At 46.1% G+C, this 11,228-nt stretch overlaps 1 protein-coding gene across 1 annotated transcript in view; it reads right to left on the reverse strand.

Annotated features, from left to right (window-relative positions):
* CYC1 (cytochrome c1) overlaps window positions 1-7,732 on the reverse strand; it is a 157,217-nt gene extending 149,485 nt beyond the window's left edge. Inside the window, exon 1 of the mRNA XM_085604680.1 lies at window positions 7,610-7,732. Coding sequence (XP_085460806.1) covers window positions 7,610-7,708 — 99 coding nt within the window. The 5' untranslated portion in view covers window positions 7,709-7,732. The remainder of the gene's footprint in view (window positions 1-7,609) is intronic.
* Window positions 7,733-11,228: the final 3,496 nt, after the last annotated feature.

Here is an 11,228-nt window from a genome sequence, read left to right on the forward strand (position 1 = left end):
AGAACGTGGCCTGCTGACCTTAGCTGCACGTCCCCGCAAGTGAAGTCCCCAGCTGCGAGGTGCAGTCTGGTGTGTAGCGGGGCCTCACGTTCCAGACTCGCATGGCTGGCGGGGCCAGGGGGAAAGGCCGCTGCTGAACACAAGCCACACACGTGGACCAGCGGGCGCAACGCTCAGCCCGGCCCCCTACTTCTTCTTCCAGGGGCCTCAGCCGCCAGGCAGTCACACGTCCAGGAGCTTTCACTGAGCCGAGAGCAGGGGGAAGAGGACGCCAGGAACACCACCGCCTTTCTCCGAGGTGAAGCAGAAATGCCTCGGAGAAAGGCAGCGGCGGTTTCGGATTCGGGGGGGTGTTTTCCTTTCTCTCCTCTTGCCATTGGCTGGAGGAGAGAAAAACACGCCCAGCGAAAAGTAACGAAAAAACACGCCCCCGAATCCGAAAAGGACGAGGCTTGTTTTGCGAGACAAGCCTCTTCTCCAATGGCTGACCAGCATTTAAGAGGCCAGCCAATGGAGAAGAGGAGAGAAGAGGGGCGGGTTCAAGCCCCTCTTCTCCAAGTCATTAAATCTCACGAGCGAGACTGCGCAAGCGCAGCCTTTGCTAGCCGAGACCTAAAAATGAGGCGAAGAAGGGAGAAAGGGGGAGTATCCCTCCCGGACCTGCAATACTACGCATGGGCCCTCCAACGCCCTCACTCCAGAATGCTATTAAAATCCCCAGACTCTTCTGGTGTTGGGTGTATGTTCAAAGCCATGTTAGAGGGGGCCAACATCAACAAAGATGGTTTTATGTTTAAATTTGGAGACCCAAAATTCTTCAAAAAGATCAAGCTTAAAGTATTACAGGCCATGACTAGAATGTGGGCAAGTATCAGACTGTCAAGGGGTATTAGCTATTTTTTAAGCCTTGCCCCCTGTAGGACTCCCGGGTACACCAGACTGCCTAAAAGATAAATTAGCTCAGCCACTGAGAAGCGCTGGGCTTAGGGTATGGGGAGAACTTACCCAAGAAGGCACGCTACTACCGTGGTCGACTTTCTGTAGTGCCATGGAAGGGGATATATAAAAATGTAAACATATTCAACTGAACAGCTGGGCTCAAAATCAAAAATCCCTAATTGGCGTAGGCAGTCCTCTAGAAGAGCACCTGGTGGCGATACCTCCGGGGAAGAAAGAGGTATCTTTCTGGTACTGGAGAATTGAAGAAGAAATAGATGGGGACTTCAACCTGGCAGAAGACTTGTGGGGTACATACATGCCGGGAGAACATTGGGAACAACTTTAGCAAGTATCAATGAGCACTTTGTATCGTGTGGTTAAGCCTGCCTGGCTAAAAATAAATCATCTCTTTACTAGCCACAGTGCCTATATAACTCCATTAAGGCTTTTAAAGATGTCAAAAGGGCCTCCTGTCAAATGCAATAAATGCGACCTGAAAAGAGCATCAGATGTCAATGTGTTTCAGCAATGTCTGGCTATCCTTGAATTTTGGTAGAAGGTCGGTAACACCATTTCTACTATCTTAGGGCTGCAAATCGAGGTAAGCCTGTGCTTGATCATTTTTGGATTCACTGACAAAATTGCTGGTCCTGCAAGAGCTTTTCTTTTCTTCATTATAATGCTCGCTAGAAGGGAAATCTGCTGCAAATGGGTTGAATGCCAACCCCCCAGCATGATATGTGGGTGGTCTCTTTAATCACTACATCCAAGCTAGATCTAAGGGGGAATACATCTAAAAAACAGAAGGTCCTTTGGAGCTTCCTATTGAGATGGCTCGACAAAGAGGGGCGAAAATATTGATCGAGTTCTCCACTAAATCTGTTGCACTCTTTGCCCTATGATTAAACCTACTATATCTCTCTCCAGGCTGTAATGTATTGCATCCCCAGTTGCCAAAAATCTATACCAGCAGCTGCGGGTTCATACCGGACCAAATTTGAGAGTGACTTTTACCCGTTTGGGACAATTCCCTCCTGTGTGCTAGTGTACCCGAAGTTGGGAAGTTTAGATACCTGGTCCAAGGTATACAGGTGCAGGCGTTTGGAGTGGTTATTGTTGTCGGAGGCCTCTGTTCAGAAACAAATCCAGCAACTGCGCCTACTGAGTTGGGTGACCAACTTTTTGCTGAAAGGTATAAAAAAGGTGCTAAATGATACCCTCACACAATAGTAGAGGTCTGTTGTATTATGAAGATTTGTGGAGCACGCTATCCCCCAGGAGAGTATCCTGGTGCCGAGTAGGTGAGAGACTAGCCTAGATGTACAAGCATTCTACCTTCAACCAGTGCACCATGTATGACTGATCTCTACGTACAACACAAAAGGTGTTTTATGTATAGTTCACCTACCAAATTGACCTGGTTCAGAACTCTCCAAAATATGGACCATATGGAAACAGAGGCCAAAGGAATAAAAATGGGCAAATTGCTAACCATTTGTTCAAGTCTGGATTCAAACTCTAGCATTTAGATTGCAAAAACCGGCTAGTAGATAACCGTTCCATAGCGCAGTTAGTACAGGAATGCCTATCCTACTATGAAGCATTTCGATTGGCAGACGGCAGTGTCAGCATCAGAGTTTCTTTTTCTAGAGAAAACCTCTCTTCTATAAGCATTCTCCTTTCTGTGATGTGTTAACAATTGTCAACTTGACAATCTAAACTTCAAGGCACCCTCAGATGAGGTAGTCTTTCATATAGTGGTTGTCTTTACACTAAATCGGGATTCCTTAACCCAACAGAAAGGAAAACTGCATCAGTTTGTAATCAATACAGAATCCCATGCCAACATAGCACCTTCACAATATAATATTCTCTTCGCCAAAGACCAGATATATACCCTGTGCATACCAAAAGTAGGATCTTATACATCGGATGTAAATAAAGATTAAGTGGAGTTTATTGCTTTGAAACACTAGAAGTGAACAGCCCTTACCAGGTATTACTTGCTCTTTCCTAGATATTTGAGAGCTAAAGAGTCACTGTCTTCACCACTGAGTGTCCCTGCCAGATACACAAATTTCCAGTGGATTTAATCACAATAAAAACACATCTCTGAAGTGAATGGCAAAGACGTCGAAAGTTGCTGCTGAGTTGGGACGTGTGGACGTGCCAGGGAAGTAAAAGAGAGGGTTCAAGGATACAAGAATGACTACCTTCCAAAACCGCAGTCAATGAAACACAGATGAGGCTAACAAATCAAAGACGTACTGTCAGCCCAATCCCAGCAACTTCCTTTAACAAAGAACGGATAAGGATCTTGTCTGCAGAAATTCATGGTTCACCCCCGCTTCTGCCACCAGACTTGCACGAGCGTGCTCTCCAGCACATACCTGCAGTCAATGGACTCATTAGACACAGCCTAGATCTTAGTTCCACCTCAGTGATACCTACAGTCAGAGTACACACTAGCAGAACACACACAGTCGGGGAAATAAGAAATACCACTTAGCATAAATCATAATCTCACAAAAAGATGCAATACAAACACTGAAGACAATTACCGCAATTGATGTCACATCAAAGAAATAGTAAACATAATTAACAAAAAATATACGAACACAAGCAAAACGTCACTACATTAAAGTCAAGACGTACAATTACAATGAATGCATAATATATACGAGTATCTAGATTAAACGTAAGCAACATGTCTGTTCTCAGTGTCGTACGGTTCCTACTAATTAAATAGAACTGTATCTGGACAACATAAGCATCAATTATGGGGATTGAGCCCAATTATTAGGTCTCTCCTAGCGATGCAGCGCATGCGCTGTCGCCTTTGCGAGCTCTATTGTTGTCGGTTAAGTGGGCGAAGGGGGACAGGACATGTGCACGCGTACGTCTTCTAACAGCGGCGTTAGCACAACTCCTGCTCGCTCTATCTGTCCGGACAGGACATGTGCACGCGTACGGGCCGCGGCGCGAGCATGACGTGCTTTTGCTTGTTCTAGAATGAGTTTGTCCTACTGCATGCATGAGAACGTGACAATGGCGGCGCCAATTTTTGAAGCGCCGCACTTTAATTTTATTTGCAGCTTTGAAGCTGCATCTGCTCCCCCTCCAGCTACCGACACTCCTCCTACGTTTTCATCATCGGCCACTAAGCTCCGGCTCCGCTGAGCTAAGCTCCGGCGTATGCAATATGCTTTGGTCAGTCCCTATTGTTCCCTGAGGGGGGGAGTTCAGGTCATCACTTTGATCCAGTCAACTGAGGCCCTTTGCCGGGGCAGGGGCCCGGGGACACTTCACTTTGGCCTACCGCACCATTAGTTCAGCAGATCCGCTATGTTTTCACCTTTCGCTCCCCCACCTGGACTCCAACTTGGCGGGTACGCCCAGGTCACTGCCACATAGTCCGTCTCGCCTGTGTGGCATGTCTCAAGTCCAAAGGTGTCAGCCCCTCTGCGTGTGCATTAAAGTAATGGGGTGGGGGCACTCTACAGCCTCGTCCCCGAAATTGCCATCGTCTCAAGTCCCCCGGGGTCACAGACTCGCCGGTCCCAGGTGCCACCTGATCCAGTCACCTCTTGACCAGGACCTCGGGGTAAATACCTTAAGCCGCGAGGGGGCGCGGTACCACACAGCCGTCCGGAAGCCACCATCACCATCTTGCCTCACCTCTCAGGCTAGCCAATGGCTCTCTTGCATCTATCTCCTGGATGTTGAAGTTGCCTTGCCCAGAAGCTCCCTGTGGGCCTTCGCCGATCCACCGCAGGCTCACCCTACACCGTGCGCCCCTCCCTTTAGGATGTGATCACAGCCGCTGATGCAATCAAGGGGGGACGGGAATCAATCCTACAACAGTGTTGTGTCGCTATGGCAGGCAGGGCGGCTCATGGATTGCCACATACAGGTCAGCAGTATACGCCTGGCATTCAGATCCACTCTTGAAGGCTTCCGTCTCAGTACAGGATGGCAACATTATGATGAGATTAACTGTTCCAGCAGGAGCGCTCGACAAGTGCGACCTACTCTGCCATATTACAGGCCATGCCCCTTCCAATCAGCAGATTTGTGTTCATTGTATATTGTATTATATTGCCCCAACTGCTGATCCAAACACTATCTGATTCACAAAAAGTATATTGTACTAATTAAGCCAACAGTGCCATGTTAAAACGACCCTCTGTGTGTGGTCCATCTGTAGCTTTAATGTACCTAGAATAGCTGTTTAACACCCAGGAAGCTGCATTTGTATTTATTTGCACGGTAACCTTGCTCAATCACAGAAACGTATAGCTTGAAGCCATAATACATCACATCTACACTTGTACTGTACAAGCACTTAGAATCCCCTCCTACTAGGCCTGGATCGTTATTTATAAAATCATGCGAGTTAAGAAAATGGAGCCACTCAGTTGGGCGACACGAAACACTAGGAAACGCATTGCCTCACTGACAAAAAAAAAAGCAGAAAATACTCTTCTACAGCAGGGAACACGGGAAGGGAGGCGCGCTGCTGTAAAGCTGTGCACCTTTCATGCCTGCTTCTTCAGGAATGCCTCTGGGAGCCCCTCCGGGGGAATAAATATCAACCTGAGGTTGCGAGTCTGCTCGCTCCCCTTCTACAAGGGTCCTAATAAAAGGAGGCTGCTTCACAGCTGTGGAGACAGCATCATCCAGTGAAATCAGCTCAAAATTATTTACTTTAGCACTTGTTACATCTGTGCCGACATAAGTGCAGTGACGTACACCAACCGGGTCACTTGTGTGTTCAAACCAGAGTGCATCATACAGAGCCCATGCGTTTCGGCCGCAATAGGTCTCGCATTTGCGAGAGTTTGAGCTGTTGGAATTGTAAATAACAATGCCTTTTATTTACGCGTGGGTTTTAAAAACATAAATGAAAGGCATTGCCATTTACAATGCCAATAGCTTAAACTCTCGCAGATGCGAGACTTATTGCATTGAAAATGCTTGTTTTTCAGGGTATGTTGGCCCAGTTCATGGCTAGCTCACAGTGCGCCAGCTGGAGCTCTAACCTTACAGGGTACCTGAGGGTGTCTGCAACCTCAGAACATTACCACTCAAATTCCCCTTAGGAAATCGTGGAAATGGATCTACATTTTCATTGTTACTTAGGCATGCCCAAAGGGAGTCACAAGAAATACACAAATTGGCATTTCAAGCAGTTATTCAAGCAATTGTATTCTTGTGTAAAAGACATGGGCTGCAATTATTAGCAGGAGGAAACACAGCATTGTTACCAGCACTACAAGAATGGTGAAAAAGATGAACAATTCAACCATTATCACAGTTACGGTGATTACATGAATATACAAATATGCCATAATTATACTCCTACTCATACTGAGAGCATAGTGAGAGTGCTGTCCGCCAGATCACTAGGCATGACAAAACTTCCCATACACGTGTAAGATGTATCAAGAAGCCAGTCTGGTATAGAACAGTCAGTCGACCTTTGCATGATACAGATGGGAGTCAGCAAGGCTGGACCTCAGTCACAGACGAACATTCCAGGAAAATTCATAGAAGTGCTCCTCTGAGGAACTTGGCTCAGAGGCAGTTTATATACTCAAAGCCTGGTTCCATGCACATTTTGTCAGAGGTGCAATGCTTATGTTATTGCCTTTCTGATTCAAAGCTGTCTCCAACCAGACAACAACAAGCAGGGGCAACTTGCTCAGTGTTCTTCAACCTTGGACAGAGTGTAAAAGAGTTGTGATAAAATGACAAAGAAATGTGCTGGCAAGCATAACACTTTGAGTATGTTATCATTTACGTGCAAGGCATGTAAAATGTCACCGTCTAAAAAGATGTCAAATTTAAAAGCTTAAATGTAAAATGGAAGCTTTTGTGCATGGGCCCTGTTGAACGCCCCCTCCCCACACACACCAGCAGTTGCGAAAAACTAGGCTACCCCCTCCCCACACACACCAGAAGTTGCGAAAAACTAGGCTATGTCCAGAGAGGCACCTTGCGGCAAAAGAAGGGTCTGCAGATTGTCTCTTCCCGGGATGTGCTCTACACACGGAGTTATGTGAAGAACAACATTTGGAGGTCAGGTTCTAGACTTCATCACAAGGTCCAACATTCAGCTCGATGTGAGAATGAGCCGAAACCGAATTCTTAATGTGTGATGCACACTACCTGCGAGTGAGACGAGACATGCTTGTAACACAGAAACCCAGTAACTGATACCCACCGTCTACTACCACTTTATCACTAACCTACACCCGGTGATATCACCTGCAGGGATCATATTTTATCCTACAGAATATACCGCTCGCGTTCCCGTTTTATTTTCCTGTTAAAGTCTCGTAGTCCTCCTTCGCGTTAACGTAAAAAATAGGACTCCACGTCCCAGCACGTCTAACATGGGACAACGTGAAATGTTTGTCCGAGCCAGAAACCCCATCACTACAGATCAGCCACACAAATACCCTGCTGTAGTCACTAGGCACTTCCAGGCACCGTTTCCCGGCGCACACAAGCAAGGAAAGCTCCCTCAAGGATATTAATCCTGCCCTGACCCCGGGCCTCTCTCTGCCTCTCTCACCGTGACCTTCATTCAAAGGAAGTTGTGCACCAGACTCCAATCTCACCGGCCCGTTGACTTCCCATCGCCCCTTGATCTCGTTGTCCTTACCGTGGGCTGCGAGGACCAGGCCGCCCCGCCCCCAGGGACCCTGAGGAGTCCCCTCTGCACCGCGCTCCGCGCCGCCCGGCTCACCGCCACCACCGCCATCTTTGGCTTTCCCGTGACGTCAGGACTCTCACCTTGGGGCCGGCATCGGACGTGAGAAGGACGGAAGGAAGCGACGCGCCGTGGAGAGAGAAGAAGGACAAAGCAGCGTAATATCAGCAAAAGAAAGGATGGCATTGCAAAGGGAAAGTAGTGGCCATCTTGAAACAGCATACATGTTCCTATTATATAGAAGACAGCAAAGAAAACACAAGAGACATTCAACAGAAATCGTCATCTATTAAGTTGGACAGTTGTTTTCTGTAAAGCAGCCCATTTCCATGCAGGCATTATTTTTGTGGGACTAACATACAGGGCACAAGTCCTGAAAAAGAAGGTGGGGCGGACCAACCAACTTAGGTAGGATGCAAGTGACATCATGCCCCGTGACATCACATCGTGTGACATCACGGCACGTGGCATCAGAGGAAGTGTCATCACAACCTCACAGGAAGTCACCGCAAGAAGTGACATCAGATTTTAAGACCTCACACATATGTTTATGTCCATCATATATACATTTGAGCACATTATAATACTTTAACAAATTAGATTTTGAAGCAGGCTTGTGCCAAAAAAGTGACACAACCCAGACGCAAAATCTGGGCCTCAATTTATACATTTATTTTTTAAAGCCCTGCCACAAAGAAATTGCAATAAGGAGAAACGTTGCAGTAAATCTGTTCTGCTTAATTGGTTTCAAAGTCTGCATTTTAAAATATCCTATGGGGTTAAGGCACCTACTGCAAAGATCTTTGTGTGACAACTATATCTCAAGGAATAATAATTGAGGGAAGATAACTCTAGGCGTAGCGTATTTGCTGCAGCAATCTGTGTTTTGCCTAGTCTCAGTTTTTAAACAAAGTAGCATAAAGGGTTATTATGTCTCCTGCAAAGCACATTATGCAACACGCAGAGTTTTAGTTTATGCAAATGGGTAAGTGGGTTACTGCTTTTAACACACAGATCGGCTTGTTACTCGCGTTCATAAATTGTAATCCTTCTACTATAGCACAGTGAACTATAAAGGACATGTGGCTTTTACACCTTGTAACCATTACTGTCTTATGTAACACTTCTTACACATTGATTTACATACATATGATTGATTGTCAATGTCAATTCCTGTTGGAAGCCAAGTCCGGATCACCTTTTGACCCTTGCCCCATTAAGGTGGCCAAATTAGCTGCGGGTCCGATTGCTGAGCAGCTTTCTAGGCTATTCAATTTGTTGTTTGAAACGGGACTGTTTCCCAGTCATTGGAAATTGGCATCCATTCTTCCATTCATTAAAAAACCCCATCTCCCGAGCAGTGACCCCAACAGTTTTCGCCCTATAGCCAGACTTCCGCTTCCAGCCAAACTCGTGGAAAAGTTCATGAATAGACAACTTAGTCTTTTCCTGGAAGACTCCCAAGCACTACATTCTACGCAATATGGTTTCAGGTCAGGCCACAGTACAGAATCGGCCCTAATTAAAGCTACAGAAGAAATCAGGGAAGCAGTAGATCAGGGCGGCAAGGCAGCTTTGATTTTGCGTGATCTGTCTGCGGCCTTCGATACGGTCCACCACTCAATTCTCCTGAATCGTTTAAAAACATGCGGGATTGTTGGGAAAGCCGGAGACCTCATTAAATCTTTTCTAGCCGAGAGAAAACAAGTGGTGACCCTGGGGAACTTCCATTCGAAACCTTTCTCAACCCCGTGTGGGGTCCCTCAAGGGTCCTCACTCAGCCCCACCCTTTTTAATGTGTATGTTAGTGCACTGGCACCCGTCATAGGGTCCTATGGTTTTGGCATTACCTCCTACGCAGACGACACGCAAATTGTAGTACCACTGACACCAGGGGGGGAGGTGGACGTGGAACTGCGTCTGCGGGAATGCATGGTGGCTGTGAGCAGTTGGATGTCCCAAAACTGTCTGAAATTAAATTCGGACAAAACGGAGGTCATCTTGTTTGGCAATTCCTCCAACTTCTGGACCCCAGCCTGTTGGCCTAGCTCTATGGGCACCCTTCCAACTCCAGCCAGCCAGGTCAAAAACCTCAGCATGATATTGGATGACAAACTTACCATGGAGCACCAAATCAAAGTATTAACATCTAAAACCTGGTATGCCATCAGAATGATGAGGAAAGTGCTTCCTCTGCTCCCTCAAGAGAGTCAGCATACGGTGGTAAGGGCCTTAGTAACTACCAGACTGGATTATTGCAATGGCTTATATTTAAATGCGCAACAAAGCATATTGAATAGACTACAGACCTTGCAAAACGCGGCAGTCTGTCTGCTTTCAGGCTCCTCCAGGTTTTCCCCGGTTACGCCAGAAAGAAGATCTCTTCATTGGCTCTCTATAAAAAGCCGTATACGTTTCAAGGCGCTGGCCATGGCATTCAAGGCCTTGCATGGATTAGGCCCAGACTTTTTAAAGCAACGCATACACTGGTATGTTCCAGGCAGATGCCTTCGTTCGAAAAGCACTAAACAGGCGCAAGTCCCTCGAATCAGGAAGGCCCGATGGGGAGGCAGAAGTTTTGTTCATGGAGCCATTAGGGCGTGGAACACTCTACCTCTCTATCTTAGAACCTCGCCTGATTTGCTGTCCTTTAGAAAGGAACTTAAGACCTGGCTCTTTCGGCACGACTGATTCCCTTCTTTATGGATCCTTTGACAGGTTTGATCCTCAGGACTTCTAGATAGCGCCAGGACACCTCCGGGTATCTGTCGCGCTTTAAAAGTTTCCATAACATAATATAACATAACATGTAAAGCACTCTGACACCCTTCATTGGAATGAATAGCGCTATAAAAGAAATAAAATTAGTGGCATTAAAATTGTTATTTGTGTAAATACTGGGACAGACCTACACATCTGACATCCTTACCGCCAGGGTAACTTAAATTATGCAATTGTGCAGCGGCAACATTTTTTGCATAATTATAGATTTTCCGCATTTGCCACATAATCCATCATCTGCAGCATGATCTACAGATTTGACAGAAAACATGTTGCTTCTAGCACAAATGCTTCAAAAGATACTAAAAATGCAGCAACATATGTTCCTGCGCAATGAAAGGCCCCTTACAAAGCTGGACTTGTCATCTTTTTGTTGCTTATTGCTATATGTTGCTATAAAGATGGATTTAATGAGATGTAACCAATACCTAGACAGTGTTACCAAGTTTCAAAATTACAAAATAATGAAGTAATACTATTAATAAATGTGCTGCATTATGCAGTGTTATTTGGCTTTTATTGGCGCATGATTTACTCAACTCTGCTGCAAAATTTGGCCCTCTTCTGGTGCATAATTCCAGTTTCCCTGCTAACAGTGCATGCACATCTCTTATATACAGGGACTGAACAAAGTCAAAGCATGCCCATCTTAAGAACCTGTGAAGTGATAAGTTGTGTGCCTTTGTTTCCCCTCCATTGCATTTAGGTGTGAGGCTCCCAATAGCTCCCATCCAAGATACTCTAACAGAAGGAGGCCTGATGGCCCCTTAACTTCAGCCTTTGTTATGGG

Source organism: Triturus cristatus, chromosome 5_1 (assembly GCF_964204655.1).
Source record: "Triturus cristatus chromosome 5_1, aTriCri1.1, whole genome shotgun sequence".
In the NCBI taxonomy this organism is placed as follows: Eukaryota; Metazoa; Chordata; class Amphibia; order Caudata; family Salamandridae; genus Triturus; species Triturus cristatus.